Genomic DNA, 15,452 nt, shown 5'->3' with positions numbered 1-15,452 from the left:
GTTTCCCCTTTCATCTCTGATTTTGTTGATTTGGATTTGCTCTTTCTTTCAGTTAACTGAGCTAAGGGTCTATCTTGTTTAGCTTTTCAAAGAACCAGCTCTTAGATTCATTGATTCTTTGTATTATTTTCTTTGTCTCTGTTTCATTGATTTCTGCTCTGATTGTTGTTACTTCTTCTCTCCCACTGGGTTTGGGTTTCATTGTTCTGGCCTTTCCAGCTGTGGCCCGAATTCTCCTTGGGTCTCCTGTGTGATCAGACAAACCATATATTTTATGTGCATTTATTAACTTACAAGGGAACGAGTGCCCAGCGCCTAGCCCCATGCCATGCCTCAGAGCCCGCCTTATCAGACCGTGTGACGCTTGCAATTCGCTCACGCCTCTGGGGCCAGAGGTCACCCCAGGTCCACAAAAGTCAGTTCATTTTGTCCTTTGGCTGTCGCGGCTTCCCATGGCTTCTCCGGCTCAGCTCAAGGCTTCCGTTCCAAGATGGCTCCCAGCCACACCCCCATAGTCCACACTGCGCCCATTGGAGGAACTAGCCAATCGGGAGACACCCAGTGTCTTGAGTTGCAGTGTTAGGTCCTTTTTTGGGGCTCTTTCCAGTTTTTTAATGTAGGCACTCAGAGGTATAAACTTCCCTCTTAGGACTGCCTTTAATGTGTCCCAGAGGTTGTGTTGTGTTGTACTGTCCTTTTCATTGAATTCCAGGAATTCTTTCATTTCTTAATTTCTCCTTTGACCCACTCATGTTTATGAGGGTGTTGTTCAATTTCCATGAGTTCGTGTAGTGACTAGGGCTTCGTCCAGTGTTGATTTTGAACTCTATTGCTTTGTAGTCTGATAGAATGCATGGGATTATTTCAATATTTTATATTTGTTGAGGTTTGTTTTGTGGCCCAGTGTCTGGTCAATTTATGAAAAAAAGTGTATTCTTTGGTGTTTGGGTGGAATAACTGAAAGATGTCCGTTAGGTCCATTTGACATATGGTATCATTTAATTTAGACATCTATTTATTCTTTGTCCATTTGACTTGTCTAATGGAGACAGTGGAGTAGTGAAGTCCCCTACTATTAATGTGTCTTATAGTCCTGTAGTGTTTTTATTTGGTGCCCATATGTTAAGGATTGCAGTATCTTCTTGGTTAACTGTTCCTTTGATCAGAATGAAGTGGCCCTCCTTATCTCTTCTGATTAGTTTTGCTTTGAAGTCTATTTTGTCAGATATTAGAATTGCAACCCCTGCTTGTTTCTTAAGTGTCATTTGCTTGGAATATTCTTTTCTATCCTTTTACCTAAAGGGAGTGCCTGTCCTTGAAGGTGAGATGGGTTTCTTGTAGGCACCAAAGAGATGGATTTTGTTTCTTAATCCATTCGCTTACCCTGCGTCTTTTGACTGGGGAGTTCAGCCCAGTGATGTTTAAGGTTATTATTAAAAGGCGTGTATTGGTTGCTGTCATTTTGATTGCTGTTTGTGTTCTCTGTGTAATTTTGTGTTTTCTAGATTTTACCTTTATTTTCTTTCTTTGCCCCTGGGGTATAGTTGTTTCTCTCTCTGCTCTCTGTATTGCTTCAAGTATTCTTTGAAGGGCTGGTTTTGTGGACATGTATTCTTTCAGGCTATTCATGTCATGGAAGATTTTTCTTTCCCCCTCAACTGTAATAGACATTTTTCCTGGGTATAGTATTCTGGGCTGGCATCTCGTGTCATGTAGAACTGGAAATACTTTGGTCCAGGCTTTTCTGGCTTTCATAGTTAGCATAAGTCAGCTATAATTCTGATGGACTTTCCTTTGTATGTGACTTGTTTTTCTTTTGCTGCTTTCAGGATTCTTTGTTCTGTACATTTAGTGTTTTTACTATGTTGTCTAGTGGGGAGTTTCTTTTCTGATCCTATTTGGTGTTCTATGTGCTTCCTCTATTTGTATGGGGATGTCTTTCCTTAATTTTGGGAAATTCTCTTCTACGATCCTATTTAAGATCTGGTCAACACCATAACCTGAAATTCTTCTCCTTCCTCTATTCCTATGATCTGTAGATTTCATGATGTCCCACATCTCTTGCATATCCCATTCCTGTGTTTTAAATTTTTTTCCCTACTCTTTGCTTGAGTGGTCCAATTCTTCAACTTTATCCTCCAGTGTTGATATTCTGTTTTCCATTTCATTCATTCTAGACGTGAGGCTTTCCCCCTGTTGTTTCAAGTTGGCTCATTGAGATTTGCACTTCCTTCTTCATTTCTGCCTGAGTTTTCTTTAATGTTTCTATATCTCTTTTGTGAATTCATTCAGAAGTTTATCCCTATCTTCTTTCAGCTTTTTGATTTGTTTGTTCATGTGTTCTTTAAATTCATTGAATTCCTTGATCATGTTTATGATTTTTTCTTTTAAATTCAGTGTCCTGGGTTACCTCTACGGAGTTCTCCTTGTGGAACTCTTCTGCAGGACTGGTGGGGTTTGGTGGGGACATAGTGTTTGTCTTTCCATTTTATTATTTTTTTGTTGTGGTTTTGGCATGTGAATCTTTTGTTGTTTATGATTCTGATATGAGAATTAAGTTGAAGTTTGCTTCTGTTTGTATTATCGGGGTGCCTAGAGCCTTTCTTTATTGGTTGTGTAAAGCTGGTTGGTACAGGGTTCAGGTTCTCTGAGGTTTATTTGGGAAGGAACTCATGGCTTCAGATCAGCTGTTCAGGGGTACCCACAGAAGCCCAATTCAGGTTCTAGTCAGGTACACTCAGGCTTCTTTCACCACGTGGAGGCAAGATCCAAGCTCTCTCAGGCAGTCCCATGCGTTGTCAACCCTATGCCAGAGGGAGGCCGGGGTATGTGTGGAACTCAGCAGTCTCTGGAGGTCTGCTGAGGTCCAAGGCGCTACCCCAATGGAGGATTAAACCCACCCTCTCAGGCTGTCTGCTAGATCTCAGCCTTAGCCTACCAAAGCCAAATCTGCCCTAGGGCCCTTGGGAGGGGCCTCACAATATCCCAGGTAGGGGGATGGTATGGTGCAATTATAGGAAGCTTATGTGGAGGCAGAATGTGTGTGTGTGTGGGGGGGGGCTGTCAGGCATTCCCCTGGGTTCTCAGGCCCTCTGGTAGTTGGAGGCCAGAACCAGGCACTCTCTGGTTATCTCCTGAGCTCTGAGCCGCTACCCCGATGGAGGTTCGAATCCACCCTTTCAGGCCATCTCATAATTTGTTTCTAATGATACTTTACATGGAATTGTTTTCTCATTTTATTTTTGGTGTTCGCTGGTAGAACACAGAAATGCACTTTATTTCTGTAGATGATTCCTGTCCTTTTCTGTTTTGCACAACTCAACTTTAGTGTTTAGTTGATTTTCCTTGTCTCTACTATAATATCACCCCATCTGCAAGTGGACTGCCTTGTTCTTTTCTGAAGCAATGCTCCCCTTTCAATGCTTTTGGCTAAATGATGGAGCTGTGCCTCTAGAAGGAACCATGCTGGCAGCCATGCTGAGAAGGTGCATTCACCATGCTGCAGTGGCACAAGCTTCTTCAAAGTTTGGTCCAGTTAAATTGGGGCCCAGGAAATTTGTGAGGACAGCCCTCTGAGGTTCGCTCTGAGCCCAGAAGGGCTTTTTCAAGGTGGTTCTCTCTGGTACCCTAGCTGGTCTATGGTTTGGCTGTGACTTGTTATGGGCTATATTACAGTCTCCAATTCATATGGTGAAGTCCTAAGTCCCAGTATCTCAGGATGTGACTATATTTGAAGACAGAGTCTTCAAGAAGGTGATTCAAGTGCTTGAGGGTGGGTGCTTTTGTAATCTGACGGGTGTTATAAGAGGATACCTGGAACGCCCCCAAACACACAGTTCAAGAGAGCATGTACAGAGAAGACCACGTGGAGAAGCAGCCATCTATAAACGCAGGAGAGAAGACTTGGGGGCAAAAGGCACCGACTTCTTGGCCCTAGATTTTCAGCCTCCAGAACCGTGAGGTCTCTGCACGCTTGTTACAGTAGTCCTTGCACACTGATTCTGTCCACTTTCTGCGTGTCCCTTTGGGCTTGAACCTCACTGCTTCAAACTGAGGTAATTGTGAAAACTTCAGACTGCCCTTTCTCATGGACCACTTCTGGGAGTCTGGGCCAGCTCTGTGCTCCCATTAGAGTACCTACCTCTGATCTTTCAGGCCAGCCTCTTATCATGCAGCTTGTGCCCCTACAGCTGAGAGGGGAGGGACAGCAACTGACTAGACCCCCAAATTCTTGGCCTAGTATCTTCGGGTGGGAGGAGCCCTCACACTCACCTCAACTTGTCACATGGGTGGCAAGTGCTGTATGTCTCCCTTGGTGAGATATGGGGGCCCTGAGTTGGATGCTGGGGTCTCAGAAACCATGCTACTCTGCCCCCTACTCCCATTCCTGGAGGGTGGAGCTTCTGTGAGCCAAGCTGGGGCCAGGAGGGCAAGAGACATATGTCCTCTGGGAATTTTAGCACTTTCTGGGGAACAAATGTTTCTTCATTCCATGTGTACCTCAGACCCATCTCCGAAGATCTTTACTGTAGCCTGTGGCTTTACGTTTGTTTTGTCTTCCACCCTGACGTCTTTTCGGGTTTGCAGTCTTCTGAGACCCCTTTGTCTTCCCTCTGATATGGAGGGTCTCCTTAACTGGGAGAGAACAGCCTTTAAGAGCTCAGCTTGACCACGTGTGGCCTGAGCTCCTGCTCTTCCCTCAGCCTGTGTGTTGCCTCGGTGTGCCACCATCACGGTCTCTTCAATGCAGGCTTTCCCTTCTAAGCCCTTAGCCTCAACCGCACAGGAGGAGCCTCCCTTCCCTGCAACCCAGTGTGTGCTCTTAGCTTCTCGGGGTGTTTGGACGCTGGCAGGTCCAGGTACAGGGTCTGACAGCCTTTGCTACAGATGGTATTATGAGGTCTTCCTCGCACAGCTATGTGCACCAGGAGCGAACCAGGATTCCATGGCTGGTCATCAGCCACTGCATTCCCAGTCCATGTGCAAGACCCAGAAGTTTGGCAGGGCGGTGGCAGGCCCAGGCCCAGGCTGGGGGTCAGGGTACACTGAGGGTGCGAGGCGGGGGTAGGCAAGGGGCACCACAAGAGGAAGGCAGGGGGCAGTTGGGGAAGGCAGGTAGACTACCCTTAGGTCCTGGAAGCTGGCAGGGAGGATCAAGTTGGTCCCTGTTGGGGGCCCCTGCTGCTAAGGTTGTAGTCCTCCATGTCCGGATAGTTCTAAGGGGCACGGTGCTATATGGAAGGACTCCCTTTCTCAGCCGGGGCCTCCTGCTCTCTGCCTGACGTACCTGGAAAGTGCCACCAAGCCCCGAGCTCCAGAAGGCCCAGGCCGGTGGCATCATGCCACCAGAGAGAAGACAGACAGGGCAAGCCTCACTTTCCCTAGGGGCAGTTAACTATGAACCGTGAGCAGCAGACACAGCCCGGGAGGGAGGGTGGAGGCTGGGGGGAAGACATGGAAGGGACTGGACCGGGGAGGCCTGACCTTATTTGGAACATGACCTTTGGCATAGTTACCTGCAATAAAACTGCCCCCAGGTTTTTTCTATATGATAATTAGGCATTGCCCCATAGTCAGATGATAGGATCCCCCTGCCACATGTAAATAAAGCATACTGCGAGCACCTATCAGCTGAAGCTTTGGCTGCTGCCTCCACTCTATATTTTCCCTGACCCCCACTGGATAAACGGAGCTGTATCACTGAATCTGACTCTGCGGAACCCTCCTCCTCACTGGCCATCCTGACCCTGTTGGTCGCTACTGCTCCCTCTGTCCTCGTGGATCGGTGGCCAAAGGCTCTCGAGGGGAGGGAGAGACCCACAGGTCCCCTTCCCTAGGGGCTCAAGATGCGATTCACACGCCTGTGTGATTCCCAAGCCACCATCGACCCCACGTCCCCCACGGCCCGGGCAGCAATGACAAATCCTGGTCTCCCCTCACTCACCCACGCTTTATTTTGAAGCTGCAGCGTCCGCTCCTCTGAGAAGCCCTACGGTGTCCGCGGGTTCCCCGACATGACCACCTGCCTCCCAGCACACAGCAGCGGATGAAGGGCGGGGCTCGGGCAGCACACATGCGCCTCCTGTGCCTCCGCAGACCCTGCACCTCTATTTCAAGGTTGGTGGGACCTCCGAGGCCCCGTGAGGCAGCCACCACGTCTTTCACAGCCTTCGGGACCCTCTCCCTCCGCTGTGCACCCCCGGACCAGCTCCAGCCTCCCGCACCGCCCGTCCAGTCCCTTCCATGTCTTCCCCCCAGCCTCCACCCTCCCTCCTGGGCCGTGTCTGCTGCTCCGGTTCATCGTTAACTGCCCCTAGGGAAAGTGAGGCTTGCCCTGTCTGTCTTCTCTCTGGTCCTCGGGTATGATGTCACTGGCCTGGGCCTTCTGGAGCTCAGCACGGATGCCCGGTTCTATGAGAAAACCCGATGAAGCACGACAGGAATGAAACGCCCAGCACTTTGGGGGTATGTTGTTTCTGTCATGTCAATCGGCCTACCCCTTGCTTCCTGCTACCCTACGTGTATAAATACATCTTCGAAATCATCTCGATACTTGGGAGAGCGCAGAGGAAACTGCCTGGCTGCTACTTCACAGCACGGTGCGGACAACAGGAGACCACCAAGGTCAGAATAATGACTCCCCTGACAGGGTGTGGAGACGGTGCTGGATTCACATGGGTTCCCAGTCTCTAAGGGTCCCTACAAACACCTAAAAACTATAGTAAATTAAAGAGCTAGAGAGAGGGCTCGTCGATTAAAAGCACTGATTCCTTTTGCAGAGGACCTGCAGTCTTCAGCACCCACATGACCGCTAACAAGCCATCTGGCCTCCGCAGGCACTGCGTGCGTGTGGTGCACTTACATGAGTGCAGAACATTCACACATACAATAAAGAATTCACAATTAAAACACGGTGACATGAATATTCTAATTCCAATATGTAAAATACCTCGTTCTACAAAAAAAGGTCCCCACACGTTTCTTCAACCCTCAGACACGCCTTTCTTCATGGAAAGGTTTTTCATTTTTACAGTACATTGTTGACTGTAATACTCTGTAACAGAACTTGGATTTCATTTTCCTTCTGTCTGAGACCAGCAACTCCCCACTCTCTCCCTCTCTTCCCCAATTCCCTCCTTCACCAAAGTCTGGCAGACAATGGGAGGACACACCACTCAGGCAATGCTGTGTGGGCCTGGCTCTTCCAGCCCAGCTGCACCGGCCTGGCCACAGACATTTGCTCTCAGCCAGTTGGAGCTGGCCACTACTGTGCACCACGGGAATCAAACACACCCCTTCCTACCAGCTGCCTCGAGTGGTTTCTAACACCAGAACACGTGGGATCAGGACACTTCATTCAGAGTACTTACCGCTGCAATGTTTAGGAATTTCACAGCGGTCACCTGAGATTGTCGGGTACACAATAGCAACAGTGAAGGAGGTGGGGACCCTTGTGAAAGTCACCCTGCTTTAGTTGGCTGTGCCATCAAAGACCACTTCCCCACCCATAGAAAAACTGTCCAACGCAGGAGTGACAACGTGGCATTTTGTAATGAAGGAGTGACAGATGGAAACGGGAGAGGAAGGCTGTCATTACAAATATAAACTTTGTCAGCACTCTGAAAACAATAGCAAATACACTTAAATAGATACAAAGTTTATTAAAAATAGGTTGCAACTGAAATACAGTAGAAATGGAAAACTACAGCAGTTTGGATGCTCTCCCCATAGTAACGCACGCTATGAAACGTGTCCGACAGATTCACATTTGACCTCACTGTCTACTTCACTATGGGTTTTACAAGCATACGCGCAAACGTCCCCATATGCAGATGTTCAGATACCTGCAGCTTCCCGTGTGGAGCAGCAGCAACCTGCATCATCTTCTCTCTGGGGAGGAGTGGCCACGCCGCCCACAGGCTGCCAGTGCTCTCTAGACACCTCAAGGAGCTTGCACTTCCTAGGCAAGGCAAGCATGCAAATCCTTCATCAACTCTTGGGACCATTCAACTCTCTTACAGAGGAAACGGTAAAGGCACACTTTCAAAGAGCTTCGACGCCTGATAGGCATAAAAAATATTTACACTGCGATTTTAATGATCATACAATTCTTATTAAAAGTGGTTTCCAGGGTGGCAGAAGCCTCTGCTCTTCCACTTGAAAGTGCGTAGTTTCCCGACATACAGGTCTGTAAGAGAATGGTATGGTACAAAAAGATCATCTGGACCCACATCAGGGCTCTGTCAAGTCCGAAGTGTACTTGAAATCAAAGTCACCTTTCTAACATCATATAGTATAAACAAACTGAGGTCTGCTTCCCACCAACATTAACTACATACCCACAGCAGGAGGAATGAGAGTGCTAATGAATAATTCACAAAATTAAATAACTATTATCCTGTAGAAGAAATACAGCTTGAACTGCCATGAGCTCTTGTTGTAATATTTAAGTTACAGATGGCACACAATTGAATTCCTTTCTTTTCTGAAAGTGTATCTAATGTAAATCTCCTCCTTTTTACCAAATTTAAGATTTCTGAGATAGTTATGTTTAACTGTCACCTCTGAATTTCCCATTCTTCTCAAATATTTGTTATCCTAGTCATATGAACATTGTTTAGCTTGAGAGCTCATTTATCTTTCACAGATCCTTTGGAATATCTGAAAAACCAGATAACTTTCTAACATAACTTCTGTCTTCAATTTTCACCAATGATTTATTAGTATAATAAGAATTTGGTATTTATAAAAATAAAATCCCGTAAGATTAAATCCTCAAAATTTTCTCAAGAATTTTCAAAACTGAGTATTAGATATATAATCAGATACAGAATTGGTCAGGAGGCTCACATTTATCAGATGTGCATCCTGCATACAGAAAGCTCCATCTAGCCACCTCATGCACCTCTAGAAGGTTCCATGGGGCATTTGCCCTGGGGACTTGGGAGAAAGAGGCTCCAGGCGGAGTCCTCTCCTGCAGACAGGCTCCACCAGAGTACGCCATGGTCTGGGTGGCTTAGTCACCACTGTTTCATAGCCAAAATGAAGCTGAGGAGGAACAGAAATAGAATCTCTTTCTAGTTGTCCTCAGACAATCATGGGAGAAGACAGGGCAGAGGAAACACGCCATGTTCCCCCCTCCGCCCCCCACTCTTCTGCCCCATGAGCACAGGACTCCCAAAAGAGGTTAACAAAAATGAGACCTTCACGTGAGTCTGACCACTAAGAATCAGGCGGGTTTAAATTATACGATAATTTCTTCGTAGAATAAGATTTCTTGGAATTGGAACATCTCTAGATCACAGCCATTTTAGAAACAGAAATTAGAAATCACTCAGAAACAACCGCTCCTTCCTTTTCAGGCTCACCCCACCCCCACCACCCAGGGCAGAGCTGTGGGAGCACAGCTGCCCTCTTCCTCTCTCTTCTTACTTGGTATTCAGTTCATTCTCAAGCTCTGTTAATTTACGAGAAGCTTTTACTCTGTCAGACACATCTTGGCCTTGTGAGAAGAGGCGCTGACGCTCTTTGAATGTCAGGTTTTCAGGGGCTCCAGAGCTTCCAGGTAAGTCTGCATCTTGGCTGGACAAGAGGGAAATCCCAAAGATTACTCATCGAAATACAAACAACTGCCTAAAATTAGATCACTTTGCCTATTGTCAGTTAATTCGAAGTTTTGGCCACAGTTTTCACTATGCCTCACAATTATATTTATTGGGCTGAGACAGAACTATCTCTCTACTATGTCTGAACACACTTTAAAAAGCCCAAGTATTGCTCATGTAACTAAATGTGAATTGATGAAGAGGACAACCATGGTGACACAGCCTGTAATCAGCCTGGGCCAAACAGACTCAGACTATAAAAAACAAAACAGTAGTAACATAAATCAAAAATACCCATTTAGAAAAAGGGGCAAAATGTTCTCTCACAATAACTTTTAAAAACTAATAAGGGTACAAGAGATGGCTTGATGGTTAATCAGAGTTTATGTAAACGCTCGGTGGGCATGGTAGCGACCTTTAAATCCAGCCTCAGAGGTAGAGACAAGATCCTGCATACACACACAAGCATACCACCCATACACACAAAAAATGGAAAACGAAAAGCAATAGCAAAAGCCTAATGCTTTCAACTTCACAAGCGGAAATTTCTTCCCAACAAAACAAATTTAATTAATGGGGGTACAGTTTAAAATACAACATATTCACAAATCATCCATGCACTTGAGGGGTGTCCACAGCACCCATTAGTCCACCTCGATGATCGAAGAGTAGAGAGCAGCAAGGAATACACTGTCCAGCTAAATCCAGGGAGGACAGTGTGTGGCAGCAGGAAGCCCACAGTCAGGCCTGGCCTCATGGCTGAGACGCTCCCTTGGCCGGGGCCCTAAAGTTTCCACCTTCTCTTGGAAGAACGCTACTGACTCCAGCATTCTGACCACAGTAAAGCCAGTATCACTGTCTCCAAACAGAACTATGTTAGCAACATAAACGTTAAAGTCTACATGTGCAGAGTATGGGGATCTTTGTAATCTCAGCACTAGGGAGGACTAAGGCAGGGGACTACCACAAGTTCTAGATCTACAGAGGGAGACCCTGTCTCAAAATACACCCCCACCCCCCAAAAAAAACCCTAAAGCTCAGATAAGTTTGTACACTGGAGCACCTGATGAAGCCTGGCACCATTCAGCAATGCCATGCAAATGAGAACAGCCAGCAAAGCGCAGGCCCAGCCCAACCCTGAAGTACCTTCTAATGTGATTCTCTCTTGGATCCCGAGGAACATCATGGGCTCCTGTAGCTGTTCCAGCAGATCCCATGTGAGAGTGTGGTCCTTTCCATGAAAGAAAAAATTCCAAGTTAAAGTCCTGATTATCTCCAAAACATACTCATGATAAAGACACAATGTCTACAGAACAATGAGACACCTTGAATTACTGAGAAAATGAGGGAGCAAGGCTCTTCATATGGTGAAAGATTCACCAATTTGAAATTCATATTAGTGGCTAAGTAATCCAATCACTACATTCAATAACTGGCATTGTGCCTTCTATTATTAGAATGGAAAAAACTTTTATTATTAGAATGGAAAAAAGTGGATACTACATGTTAAAAAAGGGGGGGGTTCAAATCACACATGATGCATAATCACCACAAACACAGAAAACCCACCAAAGATTTAGTTAAATGGGAGAATCAGCAAAACTTTTTAGACATACTTCTGACATTGCAGAATTTTCATGCCAAAAAAAAATCACTGACAGCAGCTGTGCCCCAAAGATAAAAGATTAGCGCAAAGATAAATGGCATAATTATTAAAAACAAAATAAAGCTTTTAAACAAATGAGCTCCTCAAAGTAAACCCCTAGCCTCCCATACTGCATGCTGATGTAAAATCTCTGACAAAACAAAGTAGTTGGGGAGTATCCTCTGGTCTCAGTCTGCACTGGGTCTGCCTCCTTCCAACAAGAAGCTAGGGCTGAGCCTGATGCCCACCATCAGCCAACATTTGCCCCAAGACATTAAGGGGCTGTTCACGATCAAAAGAGAGGATGTAGGTAAAGGTTGTATACGTATCCAAATACATGATAATACCATCATGAATAATGCATCAGGATTATTGTAGTATCCACTGTAACTAATTAAAAGATAAAGGAGACTTGCATTTGAAAAACCTGCTTTTAACAGGATAGAGTACAGAAAGCTCAAAATTGTCAGCAAACATAGACAAGACTGGATAAAAAAGGCCACAAAATTGTTGCTCTTTTCACATTAAAACATTCTACTTTACCCAAGTTCCAGGAAGATGAATTTTTTTCCATATAAAGAGCCTGTGGGCAGAATTTCTTGGGCTATCGGGGCAGAACTTAGGCTTCCTAAGTCACCTCAGAGGGTGTCACCCCAGCAAAGACTCAAAAGCCCAGCAGCAGTGCTTCTACCTCCTGCAGGGGGCGCTCACATGGCTGATCTGCACGCCTGGTTCCGATGTCCAACCTCTCTTAATTTTGTCTGCTATTAAAACACTGCTTTGTGCTTTTGAGCTTTGTTCAGAGTGATATTGACTTCTTCCACTGGCAAAAAACAGTTCTTCAAATTTTCCAGAGCTTTTAGTTTGTTGTAGTATCAAAAATTTGCAGCTGACTATATAAATTACAAGTAATTTCCAAAGAGCTTGAGTAACACAAACACATCATTAAAATGCACTGCTGTTGGAATTCAGTCTTACTCACTCTGATCAACTTTGAGTTCTGTGTTTTTCGTGACCCAGTGAAGAGGCCAAAACCCTCTGTAGAAGCGTGCTTCACCAGAGAAAAGGGTGGACATGGCATATGAGGGAGATGAAGGGAGGACAAGGCCAGATGTCCCTGCACATGCTGCAGACAGTTTCAAAGTGGTACTTGAGGTGTGACATAAAGGGAGGTTACGAGTATGACTTGGGGCCAAAGTGGCTAGAAGCAATTCCTAACGATACTACTAGACCATCAAGTGTGTCTTAATACTCCTGAAAATTTGTACAATCTAGCTATAATTTATTGCTATTCCATAAATATCTTGAAAAAGCAACAAATTCTCAATATTTATATAAATTTTACAAAAAGACTGAATTTTGGCTTTCAGAGTAACTCAATCAAAATATTATTACATATCACGCCTTCAAATAAGTTAAAGGTCTGACAGGTGGGAAAAAGAATGCTGGTAAAAGCTCTTTGTCAAGTGGGTATGAGACAACAGAGACTTAGAAAGTCAACCACTCTCAGAACTACTGAGTTCACACACTGTGCCACGTCATGAAGAATTATGGAGACACTCATGTTCACTAAAACCACACTGCACTAGGTGTGGCATCAGAATTCCATTTCATTATAGCAAATTATAGTGGGCTGAAATCTGAATCTAATTTAGCTGCATCTTCAACATAGATTCAGTGCCCGCGTCATCAAGTCATTAACAGAGCAAGTGGGCAGTGACCTCTGAATGCTGGCAAACAGGGGAGCCCCTGAACTCAGCAATCAACTGGAAGGGATTCAGTGAACAGCAGCTGCAAGCTTAGAAAGCTTGGCTGCTGGCACTGTGAGGTGGGAGAGACTAAGAAAATGGAAGGACGTACAGCAGCGAGGGGCAGAGGGCCAACTTCAGGACTAGGTCTCTGGGCAAGAGCTATGTTAAGACTGTGAGGCCATCCTACCCAGCAGTGCAGCAGATGCTCCCCCACTGCACCAGCTGCCACAAAGGCAATGGGTCACTGCATAGGCTACATTACCTTGAAGCAAATATGCTACTCACAGGACGTGATGGAAACTTTAAAATGTAGCTGAATACTTGGGTACTCTGTCTTTAGAGACACTGGTATATCTGAGAAGGCACTTGCTTGACCAAAGGTAAGAATCACTGAAGAGGTACAGAAAGAAAGCCAAGACCAACAGTACTTCAAGTGATTTGGTGATAATCGGAGAAGGGCTGACTACTGTCAGTGATCAGAGATGGCACTTCTTAAAGTCTAAGAGAAATCGGAGCATCGAGGCATTCATTCACAGAGCATTAGCACAGAATCACAATCAGAGGCAGAGGGAGACCACACACTGAGAGTGATCAAGTAAAACCCAATGCCAAGGCAGGCAAGGTCTCAACGGACCACACCAAGTGGCAGGGGACAGAGATTCCAGGCTCCAATCATCAAGCCAAGAGGTCTGATTCGCCACTCCCTCTTTACCTCTACCTTTCCGGTGGCCAGGACCGCAGAAACTTGGTTTATTTGGAGGGGGTGGGGGCTGGCCTGCTTTGGGAGCAGTACTGTTGGCTTTGGTCAAGTGTGACTGGAATGAGCTGGAGAGAAAGATGCCATCGGAGGCCGGGCGAGGCTGGCAGAGGGGCTGCCATGGCTTAAGAGTAGCAGGAGGGAGGTGCCCATGAGACTTCCTTGTGCTGGAGTACTTATCCTGACCTGCTAAGCTGCAGTCCTCCTCCTCCTCCTCCTCCTCATACGCAACAAACTTGGCAGTGAACAGCGAGTCTGGAGAGAGGACCTGGGTTTTGAGGTAGGAGGCATTCCGCTGAGGCGGGGGAGGAGGGGCGCTGGGTGCTGGGGACGGGGATGGGGGCTCGTAGTCCCGAGGCAGGGGAGGTCGGCTCAGCCCGGGCTCCTCGGTCTCCAGCAACCTTCTTGCTGCCTCGTCATGCTGTCTACGCCTCTCGGCTTCCAGGCGGCTGTAATACCCTTCTTCCTGTCGCCTCTGCAGGCGGGGACAGACAAGAGTGCAAAAGGTCAAGGGTCAGTGGGGTCAGCTGACCCTCTGGGCCTTCACGAGGAATAACAGATGCACTGACCATCACTCCCCATCACCACAATAACCACATGTCCATAGGACAACACAATGTCACAATCACTGTGACAGACAAAGCAGGTCAACCCACAACTTGTCTGGAGACTCATGCGCACACCCACAGGGCTCCACACTGTTTGCTACCAACTGCCCAGAGGCACTGGACGAGTCAAGTCTGAGGAGCCCTCGGTCATGCATTTGGACTCTTGACCCTCTGCCTTCTTCCCGCCTCCTTTTCTTCAGTTTCCTTCCTCTTCTGTTCTGGCAGGATGTTAACTTACCTGCTTCTGCTGTGTTCCAATAGGAACCAAACGAAGTAAGAAACACCACTCATTTCCCCAAAGCCATACTCTAACAAGTATGCTTTGCATAGTTAATTGATATTTTAAATCCTAATGAACTCTCTGAAGAACAGAAAATGAGCGCCAAGCATTAACAGTGACAGCAGATATATTCTGACACGTATGGTACATTTTTCTGACATACATCTGCACAAACCACAGTTGACAGCATTGAAGTTCTTTTAACATTTAAAAAGGTAACAACACAGTTTCGTTAAAGATTGACAAGAGTTTTAGAGCATGAGAAGAAAGTAAATACGAGAAGGGCTGAAAGAGCAAATAAAATAATTTGCCTTGACTTGAGCAAATGCTTAATGCCAGGAAACCAAGTACAGTGAGTCTTAAATTCATCCAATCAAGGAGAGCTAACATCAGAGACCCTGCCGGCATGACACATTCTGCTGCGTTCGTTCCCTGCTCCCTCTCTAGCCGCACACTAGCACACACAGTAAACACAACAGTCCCTGCGCCACCTCCCGAGAAAGCAAAGGAAGACTCGAGACCAGCCCCAGCGTTACCCTGGACCCAATTTCCTGCTTTATTTTCTTGCTCTATGCTGTAAAATCCTGAAAGAAAGATATTTTTATCTTCTTGACTATTCAAAGTCCGTTATTTTCTTAGGTTGAGTAATCAACTACAATGACTTCTGTGGCTTTTAAGTGGCACTGTCAAGAATCTTGAAATTACATAAAGAACAGTTGCTTGACAACACTGTAGGGAGACACCAAATCCCTTTAGTTATACCAAGAGCAGATACAATTAAATGACCACGGTGACTTGACCCATAA

At 46.0% G+C, this 15,452-nt stretch overlaps 1 protein-coding gene and 1 long non-coding RNA gene across 10 annotated transcripts in view; one reads left to right on the top strand and one right to left on the bottom strand.

Annotated features, from left to right (window-relative positions):
* Positions 1-7,636: 7,636 nt before the first annotated feature.
* The window catches only part of Afdn (afadin, adherens junction formation factor), a 130,175-nt gene continuing 122,359 nt past the window's right edge, over positions 7,637-15,452 (bottom strand). For 5 of the 9 annotated variants that reach the window (XM_017796852.1, XM_029561002.1, XM_008827877.2 and 2 more), the window contains 3 exons: positions 13,945-14,233; positions 10,752-10,836; positions 7,637-9,582 (listed from right to left, as the gene is read on the bottom strand). In XM_017796852.1, coding sequence (XP_017652341.1) covers positions 9,429-9,582; positions 10,752-10,836; positions 13,945-14,233 — 528 coding nt within the window. In that variant the 3' untranslated portion in view covers positions 7,637-9,428. Of the gene's footprint in view, positions 9,583-10,751; positions 10,837-13,713; positions 14,234-15,452 lie in introns of all 9 variants that reach the window. The other 4 variants (XM_029561000.1, XM_029560999.1, XM_017796841.1 and 1 more) reach the window with 2 other exon arrangements.
* The window catches only part of LOC115069417, a 4,717-nt gene continuing 3,215 nt past the window's right edge, over positions 13,951-15,452 (top strand). The window contains exon 1 of the long non-coding RNA XR_003848691.1: positions 13,951-14,038. This is a non-coding gene — a long non-coding RNA (uncharacterized LOC115069417). The remainder of the gene's footprint in view (positions 14,039-15,452) is intronic.

The sequence above is a fragment of the Nannospalax galili genome, unplaced genomic scaffold (genome assembly GCF_000622305.1).
Source record: "Nannospalax galili isolate Female #2095 unplaced genomic scaffold, S.galili_v1.0 scaffold1873, whole genome shotgun sequence".
NCBI lineage: Eukaryota > Metazoa > Chordata > Mammalia > Rodentia > Spalacidae > Nannospalax > Nannospalax galili.
Note: the sequence above shows the minus strand (reverse complement) of the source record. Positions and strands in the feature narration are given on the sequence as shown.